General features: G+C 37.8%; 1 protein-coding gene across 1 annotated transcript; it reads left to right on the top strand.

Annotated features, from left to right (window-relative positions):
• The first annotated feature begins 2,182 nt into the window (after nt 1-2,182).
• On the top strand, nt 2,183-14,019 carry LOC579530 (deoxyhypusine synthase). Its single transcript, XM_030997765.1, has 9 exons — nt 2,183-2,315; nt 4,805-5,031; nt 5,656-5,823; nt 6,377-6,595; nt 7,234-7,320; nt 8,068-8,173; nt 8,673-8,776; nt 9,835-9,960; nt 12,847-14,019. Exons 2-9 carry the CDS (start codon nt 4,840-4,842, stop codon nt 12,985-12,987), a joined length of 1,143 nt encoding a protein of 380 aa, XP_030853625.1. The 5' UTR covers nt 2,183-2,315; nt 4,805-4,839; the 3' UTR covers nt 12,988-14,019.
• Nucleotides 14,020-17,154: the final 3,135 nt, after the last annotated feature.

Here is a 17,154-nt window from a genome sequence, read left to right as displayed (position 1 = left end):
TCAAAGTGACACACAATAATCAAGCAATCAAGAGAAAAGAGTCTGTGAAGTATTTAGGCATTGAGTTGGCTAGCGCAATTTCATTTTCATCTTTAGTAGAATCAGTTGTAAAAAAGGCAAATTCTCGTCTGAAATTTTTGTACAGATATCAAAGTTGTATGGATTTAAAAGCAAGACGTACACTCTGTTTTGCTCTTATTCAATGTTTATTTGACTATGCTAACCCTGCATGGTACAGTAACATAAACAAGTCAGATCAAAAGAAGTTGAAGATTATACAGAACAAAATGGTGAGATTTATCAACTGTTCTGGTCCAAGAACTCATGTTGGCTATAGCGAACTTTCTAAAGCTGGTTTTCTTGAAGTCGACCAAAGATCAAAACAACTCGCATTGCATCACGTGCATAAAATATATCATACTAGGGCGAATCATTATATTCGATCCAACTTCGATCTTGTTACTGACGTACATGATTATAATACAAGAAATAGACGATTCAACTTTAACTTACCAGAAAGAGTAGGTAGTATTGGAAATTCGTTTTATTACAATGCCATAAAACATTGGAATTCCCTTCCCAATGGTGTAAAAGAAATAGGAAACTATGATCATTTTAAGAGGAAATTAAAGGAATACCTAATACTTGACAGTCAGAGAAGAGAAGTGAATGACATGTTATATGATTGAAATTGTTATTCTTCTGTCGGTTCATACTTTTTCATGTTGTATATACTTATGTTTTCGTACGTTATAGAAATTCTACAAATTCATCATTATTTTCCTCTTCTTCCTTCTCCTCTTTTTCTTCTTCTCCTTCTTCTTTTTCTTCTTGTACTTAATATCATTTCTATCATCAGTTTAATGTTGTTATTATTATCTTTAATAAGTAGTTCTTTTAATTTTCTTATCTGTCTGTAAATATTACTATTTTAATTTATTAATTGTATACATGTCTGTAAGGGACCCCACTGGAAATAAGCTCTCGAGCTTTCGTGGGTTATCCTGTTCAAGCTGACTTATTTTTGATCTGTTATTATTGTATATTGTTGTATATTGGAAGCTTGTCGAATAAAATCAATCAATCAATCAATCTACTCAATTATCTACTTTATTCATTATTTGTTACAGAAACGAGCCGTGCGTATTATTACTAAATCTGATTATTTAGCCCCATCACGGCCACTTTTTGTTAAAACACAGTCCCAATTTTTGAATTGGTTCAATTTAATACTCGCATATTTTTGTTTAAATTTCAAAATCGCCTATTGCCAGAAATTCCTAATATAAACCTTGTTATTAATAGTGATATTCACTCGTATTCTACTCGTCAGAAAAATGATTTACATTTATTTAAAGTTCGTACGGCAAATGCACAAAATTCTTTCTATTTAAATGGCATTAAGGAATGGAATAATTTAAGTAATGATATTAAGGAAAATACAACTCTTTTTCGATTTAAAGTACGATGTACACAGTTATTATTTATTGATTTATGTAAACAAGTTTGAGCTAAGGAGGATATTTTGAATGTAATGTGTATGTGTGAGCGTGCATGTGTGTTTGTACCATAGAGATATATACTACTAACCTTATTAAGTATATATCTCTATGGTTTGTACGTATCATGTTATTTTAAAGTTTTTAAACTGTATAATTTATGTGAAGTTTGTTTTTCTTTTTAAGGCCCCACCAAAAGCAATTTGTTTCTAAGGGTGTCCTTTACCGTATTATGTTTACTATGTTACTCAATTGTATGTACATGTTTCATTTTTATGGTTAAAATAAACTAAACTGATATACACTAGAATACTTTGAAATTTGTTATCCAATGTACAAAAATTGAGAATGATCCTATCTGTTTGGATTGAAATCAATAAAGTTTGTATTTGAATTTGAATTTGTAACATGTAACAGTAGTGGTGATGCAGATTTTTTTCTGCCCCCCCCCCCCCCCCCCCCCGAAGAAAAAACATTACTCCACTGGTTACTGCCATTTATTATATAGAGATTTAAACATCTCCAAAAAAGAAGGGGGAGAAGTCTGTAAAGATTTGTCTTCTCTACTACACCGTACAGGTTGCATAGAAGTCCTGTGCAATCTCACGCACTAGACGCTGGAATGGTCAAATTTGACTAATAGCCATTATAATACCAAACGAACAACAAAACAACATACATGCAGCATGCTGTACGTACCAATCATAACGGTACCACTGTATGAGATTAGTGTTGTGTACATTAAACACGACTGCTACGCTTCAGCTCAGCTAGGCCAAACACGGAACATAAGGAAGTTGTAATATTGTTTCTTTGGTAAGATACTATCCAGTTATGAAATGTCTTGTGTCTATAAAGCTAAAGGAATATGCCACATGCATTATGATCAATTGTAAGGCTAATACTTAGCATGACTAGTCTAGTCTTAGACCGAAAGAAAGTTTCAGTCTCTGAGTCTGATATCGACCATGTCGACGGTGGTTCCAATTCCGCTGAGATTGCATCTGGCTCCACTGACCGCCTCTAGATCAAGCCTCTAGCCTCTATGGCTATGGGGAATGCCAATAAATGTCAGTTTTATTAAAGAAATGACCCATATCAGACGGTTATTTCTGTCTAGACTAGTCTAAGCTAAGTGTAAGACTAAAAGAAATCATCGGTGAAGTTTTCTAAATCAAAGTTCAAACTGTTGTTGTTGTTAAAGTTGATACTCTAAGACAATCCCAAATACTGAGATAATTACATAAATAGAAAGCTTTTAACCCCCATAATAACACCAAATGGTGTCCACCCGACAAAACAAGTTTAGAATAATGAATTTATTTGAGTAAACTCTACCAAAATATCTAAGTCTGAAACCCGGAAGTGCACGTAGAGTCAGGCCTCTATCCGCGACGTCACGAACGGGAGTCATGGGCTCAGTGAGAGTGAATGGCAGTGATATCCCTACGTAAATGCTATCCTGTCAGAGCTTAGATTTGTTGTTGTTAAGGAGTATATTTGATGGATTTTCTGTTTTCATTTGAATGAAGAATAACAAAGCAACATTTTCCAGTCGCTGATTTCTTTTTATATCCTCATATTCACCTATTTGGTAGAGATTTAAGACGAGTTTACTGCTTAGGAATTAAAGTTAAATCGTGCACTTATGAATAGGCGGATGCATTGTATTGTCATCAGATGTACATGAGCAGTTTTGTAAAACGAATAGGTCTAGAACTATGATAGTACTTATCATAGATGTGTGTGACTGCCTCAAAAAAGGATACAGTACCAGTTAAACATTTTATGTTGTAAAATATCAAACTTGAACGAAATCATACAAGCGCGCTTCCTCTATAATATTTTGGCGAGTGATGCGGCTCTTGCATGAACGTTCGTGGAGCGAGCAGAATCGGGAGGTAAGACCAAGCCGCTGCTCTAGGCGCTGCTTGCTTGTGATGGAACGTACGTGCGCTAGTTATATGTTTATCGGCAATTGCAAGAGAATGAAAGCGACGTTGCCAGCTAAGAAAAACAACTAACAAAGACTTGCTCCTGACTACCGGTGTCAGAATTGGTAGATGAAGGATGTTCAGGGCCAAGGAAGGCGAAAGACATGGGAAAAAGGAAGAAGAAACCATCGGGAGATTGCTGTAGTGTATGGTAATGAACTGTGCATGGGTAGACAGCTACTGTTCACTCCGTGCCTGGGCCGATTTCAACACCAAAACAAAAATTACATCGACTAATAGCACATCATTGGCATGTATATGTCATAATTTTTAAAAGGGGAATTGATATTAATACTATGAAGTACTAGGGGAAGGTAAAGAATTGTACATAGAATTATGATTTATTAGACTTTTCAGCCTTTGAAACAAAAATATGCAGAAAATCGTATCACTCTGCACATGTTTGCTATGGAACATCCGGGTACGTGAATATACTCTCTCCCGGACGTGAGGTCATAAATAGTAGACCAGCGTCGTGACTGATTTTCTATGCAAAGAGAGGCGGATATTTTAGACATTTCAATTGAGGATTTCGAGTAGACAGAATTTTTTTGTGATATACTAAGTAATTGAAAAACTTAAAAATAACATATACTTGCCGTAGGTAACAAATTAAGGGACATTTATTTGCTTAGAGTATCAACTTTAATGTTAGACAGAGTTGGACCACTCGCATACAAATCTAACTTTTACAATTACAAATACAATACCAATAATGCTATCAGTATCAGACGTGATGTAGCATCACCAGGAAAAGAAACATGGAGGCATTGTATGAAAGAATGCAATTTTGTTTTTAAAGAGCATGTGATGATGTGCTGAGCTGGGGGTAGAATCTAGAGTCTAACTTTTAGACCGAATTAAGTTTCTGTCTCTTTCGTTTGTTGCCTGTGATCTGGGTAGGGTCACTCCAGAGTCAAGCAAAGCATAGAGAGTCAATGCTAATGCGTATTGACCTCTAGCACTGCACTACGTGTTAATAGGCAGCATTTTAAATACATGAATAGTCTACTACTAGTCAATACACTCACAACACACAGATGCACACAATTATGCCGATGGGGTTGATCGGTAAGTTTGACAGTAGACTCACAATTTGGATTTTTAAATTATTCTTTCTAACATCGGAAGTTGAAAAAATTGTATTTTACTGCTATTTAGGTGTCATCAATTGTCACTAAAGTACTGATTTTAAGTGAAATCAGTTGAGTTTTTAAAACGTTGAGTAGATCTATCAATAGAAGAGGTTTTGATACACACAGCCAGGATAGTATGTGTGGGGTGTTAAAATTGAACATTCTTTTTTTTCAGACATTTCTAAAACTAGTGGATGAATCTTGAGTAAGATGGCTGCACCTCCAGACTTAGCAACATCAGCTGTCATGGTCCAGAGCTCTGAGATGCCAAAGGATTCTGTAAAGGTCAAAGGTTATGATTTCAACGAGGGTATTGATTATCACAAGCTACTCCAGTCATTCAAGACATGTGGATTCCAAGCAACAAATCTAGGACTGGCTATTGAGGAAATTCAAAAAATGGTATAATATGTAGTAATTATATATTTGATTTTGTTTTTTCTTCTTCGTAACACGTACAGTATATGTGCGTGTCACAACTTTCTCTCTCAATATGCTATGGTCTACACTATTGGGTATGGTTGAGTAGATAAAGATATGTTTGCTTAAAGCATATTTGCACTAGTTAAGCCAGGAGGGATTAGACCTCCCTGCATGGTCACTGGCAGGTGGTTATCTCATCAAATCAGCTCTCAATTAACATAAGAGGGACCATGGGCATGGGGGACCAACAGTCACCAATTAGGTATTGTTTGTTATATAGAGGGTGCAAGCAGCTATAAGTAGTGCAGTGGGGCTTTAAGCTACTGAACTTCAAATAATAACAGTAAAAGTCTAAAAATGCAATTTGAATATGAGATAAATTAACTTCTTACCTCAGCCATTTACTTGGTAAATTTCTTACTTATTCTAAGTATTGAATTGAATACTGGCCCAGAACTTCAAATAATAACTGACTAGTTTAATCAAACATTCAAGATTATCTGGTGGTTTAGGTGCTAGTAACTCTGATTTATAGGTCTCTAGCTTGATGTCTTTTCTCGTAGGTAATGACACCAAGTTCAATTCACAAATGATTCATTTCAGATATCCAAGAAAGAAGAAGGATACGATGAAGAGGAAGCTAAGAAGGGAGCTGAGCTGAATCCTTGCGGGCGACTCAAGTCAAATTGTACCATCTTCCTGGGGTACACCTCCAACCTTATCTCATCAGGTCTCCGAGAAAATTTTAGATTCCTAGCCCAACACAATTTGGTGAGAAGCTAAGGTCTAGCTGTGTATGAGTTCAAATATATGTACAGATCATAGATTTGCTCTGACTCTGAGTGCATTTTCAATTGTCCGAAGCCCAAAACGCAGTGGAAAGGGCTTTTGACCATTTCAAAGTTATCTAAAAAACTAAGAGCCATGTGATATTTTTGTATAATAATGGATGTGTGTGCCATGGTTTATGACAAAATAGCAAATACAGTCAAACCTGCTTTAGTGACCACCTGTCTACAAAGACCAAACACATTTTTTGTTTCCCTTGAAAATGGTTTCTCATTGAATCATGTACTAAAGGATCCTGTCTACAAAGACTACCTGTCTACAACAAGCACATTTTTTGTTTCCCTTGGGGGGTTGCTGTAGACAGGTTTGACTGTATTAGGAATCTAAACTGATTTAAGAACAAACTTGTTTTTAGCTGAAAGAGTTTTGGCAAGTTCATTATCTCTATCCCTTTTATTTCATTTTCATCTCTATACATCTTTATCTCCATCTCCTTTAAACTTTGTCTTCTTTTCTTTTCTTCCGTTACATGTAGGTCGATTGCATAGTTTCTAGTGCAGGAGGAATTGAAGAAGACTTCATCAAATGTTTAGGAGACACATATATTGGTGATTTCAGCCTGAGAGGTCGTGACCTGAGACCCAAAGGCATTAATCGGATTGGCAACCTGTTGGTTCCAAACGAGAATTACTGCAAGTTTGAGGACTGGCTGATGCCGATCTTGGATCAGATGTTGATAGAACAGAACACAGAGGTGGGTTTTGATGAGACACCGATGAGCCTGACACGCTTTACCAACTGAGCCAACTCGCGGAGACGGCGAGTTGGTTCAGTTAAAAGCGTCTGCCTGTCGACCAAAGATTGTGGGTTCGAATCCAACCCAGGCGGATGGCTGAAGCCTGCATTGTGTTTTTAACGAGCCGCTCCCCTGATTCATAGACGTAGGCGTTGTTACAATGGAAATCACTTTGTCCCTGGGATAGGACATTAAATGGAGACCCCGTGTAGAGGAGAGTCGCAACCTTTGCGCGTTAAGAGCCCACAGCACTATTTGTATAAGAGTAGGGGGAAACCCCAGTGTAGTGGTTCACCTGCATGCCCCTAATCAGTTATACCGGGAGGAGAGACCTTAGGGTCACAGTGAATCAGTTTGCTTTTCCCCTCCTAGGAACGGGTGATGCCAAATACGTAATAATGATAATAATTATTACACCAGTTTGACATAGATTTAACCCAAAATATGATATTGCTCCAAAGGGCATGATATATAATTATATACAACCAATTATTAGTTGTTGTTTTGTTTTTTAATCATGATAATCATATTGGCAGTTTCCATGCTCTTCAATGGATTTCATTCATCATCATAACGATTATGTGTTTATGTTACAGGGTATCAACTGGACACCATCCAAGATGATCGCTAGGTTAGGCAAAGAAATCGATGATCCAAATTCTGTCTACTACTGGGCATATAAGGTACATGTCATTCATTCTCTCTATGCCTTCTTTCATTCATTCAGTATCTCATTAGAGGTGTCGTAGTCACGTGGGTTAAAGGCATCGTTTAACAGTGTTAAATCTGAGATGCACGGCCCTACGTGTTATCAGTGTCTGTGATATGGCGTAACATTGAAGCCCTAAAAAAGTTGCGCTTCAAAATGATCATGAAGTGCCCAAAAAAGTAAAAAATCTTTGAGTGACTGGTATTACCATATTCTATTTCCCCAATAGACTGTAGTGTTATAAAAAAAAACGTTAAAGTTGATTTCGGTTTTCTAATCATAATATCTTGATTAATCAGACAGGCGATCGGCTTGCAGCATGAGCTAAATCCAGGATTTTGTTTCAGAATCTGAGACAGAGTTACCCAATCCCTTTAAGCACTTGACTTGAAATGCAAAAGTTGTGGTTTTGATCACCGACACAGCACCCACGTCCTTTGGCAAGTCGTTAATCTACATTTGCCACTCCATACCCAGGAGAGGAATGGGGATCCGGTAGGATGAAGAACGCCTTTGTGTTAGTAATTTCCATAATGCCCTCACGATGACCATATGGTAAGAATACTCCCCAGGGAGTGGAGATGGTGCACAGTGTGCGTGAATGAATCCAATGACTGGTGTAATAATATCTGTAAAGGGCTTAGAGATGGTTTATCATATTAAGTTCTAAATAAATCCAGATTAAGTATGAAGCTGAATGATTTTCTCCTTCATTTTTCAGAATAATATTCCAGTGTTTAGTCCTGCCCTAACGGACGGTTCATTGGGTGATATCCTCTACTTCCATTCCTACAAGAATCCTGGTCTAAGACTAGATATCGTAGAAGGTGAGTAAACCAGGAGGGTGTTTCACAAAACTTGTCATCAGTGACAAATGACAGCTTGTGTTGTAAGCTACTGAAATCCTTGCTTCTGATTGGTTATCAGCAGATTTGTCACTGATTTTTGCCATTTGTCATTGAAAAAAGCCTTTGTGAAATGGGTCCCAGTACCCCTATTCTCTTTATCTTGCTATCAATTCACCCTTGACATTTAAAGGGGAAGTCCACCCTTGACATTTAAAGGGGAAGTCCACCCTGATATGTAGTTGGTTTTCATAGATGCAGATAATGAGAGAAACACATCAGTGAAAATGTGATTAAAATCCGATGAAAAATAAGGAAGTTATGAATTATTGAAGTTTCAAGTAATCAAATTTAGAAACTCTGTGTTTCTTACGAGGTTCCCTTTGTACTATGCACTAATTTCCGACATAAAGTCATATTTTGATAATGATAGATAGAAAGTTGTTTGATAATTATTGTTATTATTTTTTTGTTTACACAGATGTCCGGAGAATGAACAGTCAGGCAGTGTATGCAGCACACACAGGAATGATCATCTTAGGTGGTGGGCTGGTCAAACATCATATATGCAATGCAAACCTTATGGTATGTAACTCATAAATAGCATGTACTGCAAGCAGCAACAATTATTATGATAATAATAATAATAATAATTAATGATGATGATGGTAATATTAAAAATGGGTTCTTGTATAGCACTCAATTCTGTCAGACTTGAAACTGCTGGCGCTCCACAATGCAAAACTTATGGTATGTAAGTCACTTAGCCAATACCACAGGTACACTTAATCAACTGTAATTAAAACCTGAAATAAGTATGAAACAAAAGTTTGCACAATCTACTTTTCAAGAGGGTTTTATTATTCACAAGTAAGGTATATGACACTACTCTGAGCAACATTTTTTAGTCAAGTTGTATTTCTATATTCAAAATAGATTTTTCCTTTTCGATAACTCAAAACAATAAAATTAGTTTTGTGCTTGTAATTGTTCTGAAGACATTGACCCTGCTTTCCCATGGCCCCTGCCATTCCACATCTTCTATAGAGGGCAGCATCATGATTTTGGAGTGACACTGGGTAGCAAAGTGCCGATGGTGTAATGGCAGGGGTTCCCTTAGTGTAGTTACTGTCTTGCAATTTCTCGCTACCACAACTATGGTATTTGGCCATTGAGGGCAGCATTGGCCATGGGTATATTCGGCAAAGGCACTTCCGGTCTCCATACAAATACATTGGGTCAAGAACTGGAAATTCCAATAGAAAGTATAGTTTTGGAGTCAATAAAGTATAACTAACAGATTACGGTGGTGCCTACATAGATCTCATCAAATCATCAGGGGAGTGCATTAAAAACCTGAACAATAGTTTAGTAAAGTAAGGAATTAGTTGACACCACTGTACATTCTCTATGGAAGCTGGAAGAAACCTTGTCTTATCGTCTTCCCCGGTATCTTATCTGCGCTTGTGCTGACCTGCGCAGTGTGGGAGGAAAGGGTCAATGGTTACTAGATAACGTAGGTAAATTTATTTTTTTTCTATTTTATACAGGTTGAAAAAAAATACTCATGATTTGTTGTAATAAAATAAACGAAGAAAAAAAAAACGTTTTTTTTTTTTTTTTTAATTCTTGATATTTTGTAGAGGAATGGAGCTGACTTCTGTGTATTTCTGAACACAGCTCAAGAGTTTGATGGGTGCGATGCTGGAGCCAGACCAGATGAAGCTATCTCGTGGGGTAAAATCAAAATGACCGCTTCTCCGGTCAAGGTGAGAACACAATATTCAATGTATGGGACTGAGGATAATTTTTTCAGCTCATGTGTTCTATGTACGGTAGGTAGAGAGTGTGGTCTTTTCAAAAGTGAACAATGAAAACGATACTGTTTGTGGATTTTTATTACTGAATCCCCCGAGGATGTCGCACAAGCTACATTCAAGGCTTGACGGACCACTCCAAGGTGATGTATGAAGACTACATCGAACACTTCCAGATGGACCCCTTTAGTGAGGAGACACTGGAATCTGGAGAAAATCTGACCAAGGAAATTGGTGAATCTAGAAGGAGGAAGTGGCAGGAATTCATTCAATCCACTGACATGACACATAGCAGCAGGAAGGCATGGAAAACGATCCGGATACTGGGCAATGACTATACAAAGGCCCAACCAAGATCTGAAGTCACTGCTGACCAAGTTGCCCATCAACTCCTATTGAATGGTCGGGGAAACCCTGACCATCACCCCAGAAGAGCCAGACTCCCTAAGGTCCCAGACGCTCTAAGCTCTCAAGATGACCCAGGCTTCACTAGACCGTTCACCATGGACGACCTGCTTGCTGCCATCAAAGCAATGAAAAACAACAAAGCTGCTGGACTTGATGACATCCTCTGCGAGCAGATCAAACAGCTTAGACCAGGCGCCCTCAACTGGCTTCTCAAAATGTTCAACGAATGTTTGGGCACCAACAACATCCCAAAGCTCTGGAGGAAATCCAAAGTTATTGCCCTATTGAAGCCTGGTAAAGACGCAGCCAGTCCAAAGAGCTACAGGCCTATCTCCCTACTGTGCCATACATATAAGCTGTTCGAGCGGCTTATCCTTAACCGCATCGCCCCATTCGTGGATGAACATCTCATTCCAGAACAAGCAGGGTTTAGGCCAGGAAAATCATGCACTGGCCAACTCCTAAACCTCACTCAGTTCATCGAGGACGGGTATGAGAGTAAGCTAATCACCGGAGCTGCTTTCGTTGATCTCTCTGCTGCCTACGACACCGTGAACCACAGAATCCTTACCAGGAAGATCTTTGAGCTGACAAAGGACGTGAGACTGACTGGACTCATCCAGACGTTGCTGTCCAATCGGCGATATTTTGTGGTTCTCAATGGGAATCGCAGCAGATGGCGCAGACAGAAAAATGGCCTACCACAAGGAAGTGTGCTCGCACCGTTACTCTTTAACGTGTACACGAATGACCAACCGATCCACCCAAACACCAGGAGCTTCCTCTACGCCGATGATCTCTGCATCGCCACCCAGAACCAGTCTTTTGTGAAGTTGGAGGAGTCCCTCAGTGATGCCCTGGCCGGTCTCATCCCATACTATGCGACCAACCACCTGAGAGCTAACCCTGATAAAACTCAGATAAGCGCATTCCACCTCAAGAACAGGGATGCCAACCATCAACTAAGGATCAGCTGGTATGGGAAAAGGCTGAAGCACACTCCCAACCCAGTCTACTTAGGCGTCACACTCGATCGCTCCCTTACCTACAAGAACCACATTGCCAACACAAAGGCAAAAGTTGGAGCCCGCAACAGCATCCTCAAGAAGCTAGCCAACACCAACTGGGGGACTGATGCCAGAACAATCCGGACGACAGCCCTCGCGCTTTGCTTCTCTGCTGCGGAGTATGCATCACCAGTATGGAGTAGGTCGGCCCATGCACCCAAGATTGACCCAGCTCTAAATTCATCTTGCAGAGCGATCACTGGATGCCTAAGGCCAACTAAAGTAGAAGACATCTACCTGCTCTGCGGTATTGCCCCTCCACACGTCAGAAGGTTGGTCTTGTCCCAGAAAGAAAAGGACAAACAAGAAAACAATCCACTCCACCCACTCTTCGAACAACAGCCAGTGGGCAAGCGGCTCAAATCCAGACACAGCTTTCTGCACTCGGTAGAGCCTCTTAATACTAGCCCTCACAACCAAAGGATGACTTTGTGGTCTAACCACCTTCAGACCACTCCACATAAACTCTCCCTCAGCCCGAAGGAATCCCTCGCAACCGGCTCCAGTGAGACTTGGCCTACCTGGCTTAGCCTCAACCGCCTAAGAACTGGCTACGGTCGATGCAGAGTCCTAATGCAGAGGTGGGGTCTAGGAGACGAACAAACGGCATGTGAATGCGGCCAGGAACAGACAATGGAACACCTGCTAGTCTGCCCACTCCTGCCAGAGCCATGCACCCAAGATGACCTGGAAGCCGTTAATTGCCGTGCTAAAGCCTGTGTGGACCACTGGACGGGACTTGTGTAGTGACTCGATAAGAAGAAGACTGAAACCTTATGAGGTAAAATCAAGATGACTGCTTCTCAGTCAAGATGAGAACACAATAGTTAGCATATGGGACTGAGGATAATTTTGTTCAGCTCATGTGTTTTAGCTATGAAGAGAATGTCTTTTCAAAAGTAAATGATGGAAACGATAATATTTGTGGATTTTTATTACTGAAATCTCACAAGAAACAATCAAGAAGACTGCTTCTCGTGTCAAGGTGAGAACACAATACTCAATATATGGGAATGAGGCTATTTTTTTCAGCTCATGTGTTTTAGGTAGGCAGAGAATATGGTCTATGGTATTCAAAAGTATAGATTGGAAATGATAATATTTGTAGCTTTTTTTTCCCTTGTTGTCATACAGTGCAAATAGTGCTTCATTTAATAAGTAGTTCTGATAGGGCCCTGAATTTTTTCTGTGCAATCTTGAAATCCATGTTTTAGTAAGATTTTGTTCTTAATTTTTGTTATAAAGTTGAAGTTTTGTGATAATAAATGATGATAAGTTTAATTTATATAGCGCAGCTAGAATATAAATATACTCTACTGCACTGTTTTTATACTCGGTGACTTGTTCATGTCTCTTAATGCAGGTGTACGGTGAAGCTACCATGCTGTTCCCTCTGATTGTAGCCGAGACATTCGCACGCTTTGTTCACTCGAAAGGGCACGAGAAAGAAGATCAGCCGCTGAGCAAGAAATCGAGAAACTCAGACTCTCACATTGCAACATAAAACCGAGTGCCTGGGACTGACTTACATCCCATGAAGACAGTGTGTGATAAAGACTAAGCATGCACTGGGATGGAAAACTAAAACTAATGTAACATCTTAGGAAGTGGAATGTGGTACATGGTGAGCATATGCTGTCGAAGACTTCAGACTTGTTGGAACATGGAATTCAACAAATGGGACTGAAGCCAAAAAATTGCCTTGTGGTGGCTACTTGTGCGAGCAGTATCAGACACATGGAGAGGTGTCATGGTCTAGTGCATACGTTGCTTGATTGTGGACTACATGGTACGCAGTTCGAGTCCCACTGCGGCACTAATGTCCTTTGGCAAGATATAAATCTACATTTGCCACTCTCCACCCAGGTGAGGTAAATGGGTACCTGGTAGGGAGAAATTCCTTGGATGCTTGAGCGCCTTATCATGGAACCCGGGGTAATGATATGGGAAAACTCCAATACTCATGAGGTTACCCTGGGTTAACGACATATTATTATTATCATTATTATTACATCTCAAAGACTGGGTTCGATTTATAAGAGACAGGTTGGGCGATATTATGAGGAACAAATATTCATGATGGTTTGATTAATATTTTGGGCCAATCTGAAGGCAAAAGAGGCTCTGTGTCGCGAAACCCAACCCCCATCATACAATGTGCCAAGTGATATGAAGTAATGGCCTTTGGGCGGAGTCAGGGGGTGACAGACCAACTATTTGGTCTGTTCAGAAACCCTTCATGCTATAGTCATAATGATAAAAATCATTGTGTATCCATACAGTCCAATTTCTCATGACTATTATAATTCTTTTGTATTCTGGTGGTGGTAACTAAAGTTTTCTTTAAATGCAAGAAGCTATAAATGAATAGGGTGTTCCTCAAAATGCCATGAAAAATGATGTACAAAGAACACTTGTGACACCATGACTACAATAAATTCCAGACCTGCCAACCAGTACGATTTAGTCGTATTTAGTACGATTTTTAGAAACAAATACGACAGTACGATTTTCCTTAATAAAATATGATTTTCAATTTTTTTTATTTTTTTATTTTTATTTTTTTATTTTTTTTAATATTTGTTTAATTAATATTTTGTGTGTGCGTCCGCCATTTTCAATGGCAAAATGTCCATGCTGTCCTGTAAAGTATCCTACAAGCATCTCACATTGGCAATTTGGGGATGTTTATTGGTTCATCGAACACACCAGTCATGACGAAATAATGCATATTCAACCAATGATCAATAAAAAAAAATTCTTCCTGTAGGTAGAAACTGTACGAGGCATTGATTCGCGTAACAATCCGTGTTTATTTTCAAGAATATAACTTTTGTCAGTAAAATACAACTTTGACACTAAAGAATACAGTTTTTGAACTCCAGAGGTTGGCAGGTCTGAAATTCAGTATTTGTATAACAGTGATGGTACTTTCTATCACAGGCAAATTCTCAGCTTGTTTTCATGATCAGTTAAAGGTACAATGTCCCTTTTGCAGCCATCCTCAAATGCTGTAGAACTTTGCAGGAATTATGAATATGCCATGTATGTCCTATCTGTGAAATTTAAACGTTAGCAGTGTCCTCATATTCAAATTTATGCAAGGAAACCCGTTTACTTGCTAGACTTCATTGTCAGACACTATTGAGTGACTGACTGGCTTTTTTTCTTCTTTGGTAATAACATACATGAAAATAGTTGTAAAGGGTACATGAGCATTTGTCTACATCAATAACCCACTTCTTGTGATGGCCAAGATTAAACTGATTGAATCTTTGCGCAGCATAAAACGTATGACCATTCGGTACAATTGTCTGAAAATCAAGACTATTACTTTTGGGCTCTATAGCCCTAAAGTCGATTTGACAACTAATAGTCGTTATTTTCCCACTTTTCATTTTTTTGGCCTGCAAATGATAATTTGGAAAAATGTGTTAGGTTTCATTACCTGATTTCTCTGTCACTGTATTTATGGTTTATTAAATAAATGCACAAACAAGATTCACATATTTTATCAGTGTATTTCATAAGTACACTTTTATTTTCTCTTTTAATTAGTACTACCGTATACATGCATTCCCAGTTATACAGCAAAATATCAAATCTATATAAAATATAAAGCCCTATAAAAAGAAGTACATCTTGCATTATTGTAATTTCTTTTAAGTTGTGTGACAATAGCTTTGTTTACAATACCCATAATGACACAGTTCATGAAAGACATATCTATGATAATGATAATACAAAAAACAAATATAATATGACATTAAATCTCTGATGATTCTTGCTATGATTATATCATACATGTATATTCCTTTAACCCAAGTAAATTTACTGGTAGATGATTAATATAATTGTGATTTTTTGATACAATTATGATACATAATTATAATATATTCATATTATTCTTTGTTACCTGGAAAAGTGTATAGAGTATACAGATTTGCAAACTTTGACAAATTAGGAATTGTAAACTTGTACAGTCGTAATCAATAAATGCTGGAATGTTCATTGGTCTCTCAAATGAATTATTCAAGCTGTTGTTAATGCCTGCCTGCATTACAATATTTTTCATATGAGTCGTACATTAATTGACACTTCAGAAATTATTCTCCCATAAATTGACCGTGTCATGAATCCAAATATTGACTACGGCGAGCCAGATGGGCTTGACCTCTCGACCTTCAGAATTATGAGTTAATGCCCTTCTGGCCCTCAGAGGGCAGTACAGCAATTCGAGGGTTCAGTGACACAAAGACGTAACTCCATATTTTGCCAAAATTAGTATTTGATATCAGAATGTTCAGAAAAATGTGGGCTTTCCAGGAAACGCAAAGACTTACTCCACCCAACATCCCATTGAAGTCAATGGCTAGTGAAACATAGACTTCAGGCCCAAGTGCTGAGTGACACAAACCACTTTTTCTTAAGATGGAGTTACACCTTTGTGTCACTGACCCCTCGAATTAAACATCACCTTTTTTTTTCTCAAAAGATTGGTGTGTATTTACATGCAACATACAAGACATTTTTACCCAAATACCTGCAGGCATGCTTTGGACAAACAATAATTGGTATACAAAATAACGAACATTAGAAAGCTTAAACTTAAAGGTAATACAAAGTTTTGGCATGGGGTCATGAATTTGGTTCAAATGAACATATTGGAAGCATATGCGATCCTACAATATTCAGTGATCGTTGTCGCGGTTAAAATCGAGTCTACAGTTATGAAATTGTAAATACCGTAGTTAACTCTTTATGTTGTATAGCTCCCCCTCAAGGTCAGGAAATTAATTAAGCTATAAAACAATGTTTCTTGACAAAAATCAACCTATTGGCTATTCTCGTTTGGAAATTATATATCACAACTACATATTCTGAGATTTTCATAGTTGCAGCTACCATGGTACGGTCGTAGGCGCTATTTGAAATTCATCAAAATTTACCGGGAGCACCGGGAAATGTTTTAAGGGCTAAATTTTCTAGTGCTTATAAAACATCCACAGGGGCATCTAAATATATCAAAATTGTAAAGATTCACTATCCACCCAATTTTCAAAATTTCCTTAAACTTTGTATTACTTTTAAGTACAAGTAGAAAAATTGTTTCTTCTTATCCATATCCTTCTAAAATATACTTTAAACACACACTATTGATTGTTCTTAACATAAGATAAGTTCTACTTCTAGTAAAGCATGTTTATGATGATTTTTGGAAAGTTTCAATGTCTAGTTTTACAAATAAACAATAAACCTCTTTCGGTAGTTTGAGCTTAAAGTACAGTTATTAACAGGTATTCTGGCTTGCCTTCAGAAGAAATGAATGAAATCATCACACTTTTACACGCTATCAACTATATTTGCAGTTAGTGCTTCTCAATTCCTGACATTTGATTCATGATCTACATTTATCAAACGACATGTATTCATCAATAATAATTTATCAGGCAGTTTAAATAATAATTTATCAGGCAGTTTAAATAATAATTTATCAGGCAGTTTAAATAATAATTTATCAGACAGTTTAAATAATAATTTATCTTGCAGTTTAAATAATAATTTATCAGGCAGTTTAAATAATAATTTATCAGGCAGTTTAAATAATAATTTATCAGGCAGTTTAAATAATAATTTATCAGGCAGTTTAAATAATAATTTATCAGGCAGT

Source organism: Strongylocentrotus purpuratus, unplaced genomic scaffold (assembly GCF_000002235.5).
Source record: "Strongylocentrotus purpuratus isolate Spur 01 unplaced genomic scaffold, Spur_5.0 spur5_scaffold_4, whole genome shotgun sequence".
Lineage (NCBI taxonomy): Eukaryota > Metazoa > Echinodermata > Echinoidea > Camarodonta > Strongylocentrotidae > Strongylocentrotus > Strongylocentrotus purpuratus.
The sequence above is the reverse complement of the archived record's forward strand: the minus strand, read 5'-3'. Positions and strand labels throughout refer to the sequence as shown.

Coding starts and splice junctions, on each gene's coding strand:
- LOC579530 (XM_030997765.1), top strand. CDS start 4,840: ATGGCTGCACCTCCAGACTTAGCAACATCAGCTGTCATGGTCCAGAGC. Junction 5,824..6,376: donor TCCTAGCCCAACACAATTTG/GTGAGAAGCTAA, acceptor CGTTACATGTAG/GTCGATTGCATAGTTTCTAG. Junction 8,174..8,672: donor AAGACTAGATATCGTAGAAG/GTGAGTAAACCA, acceptor TTGTTTACACAG/ATGTCCGGAGAATGAACAGT.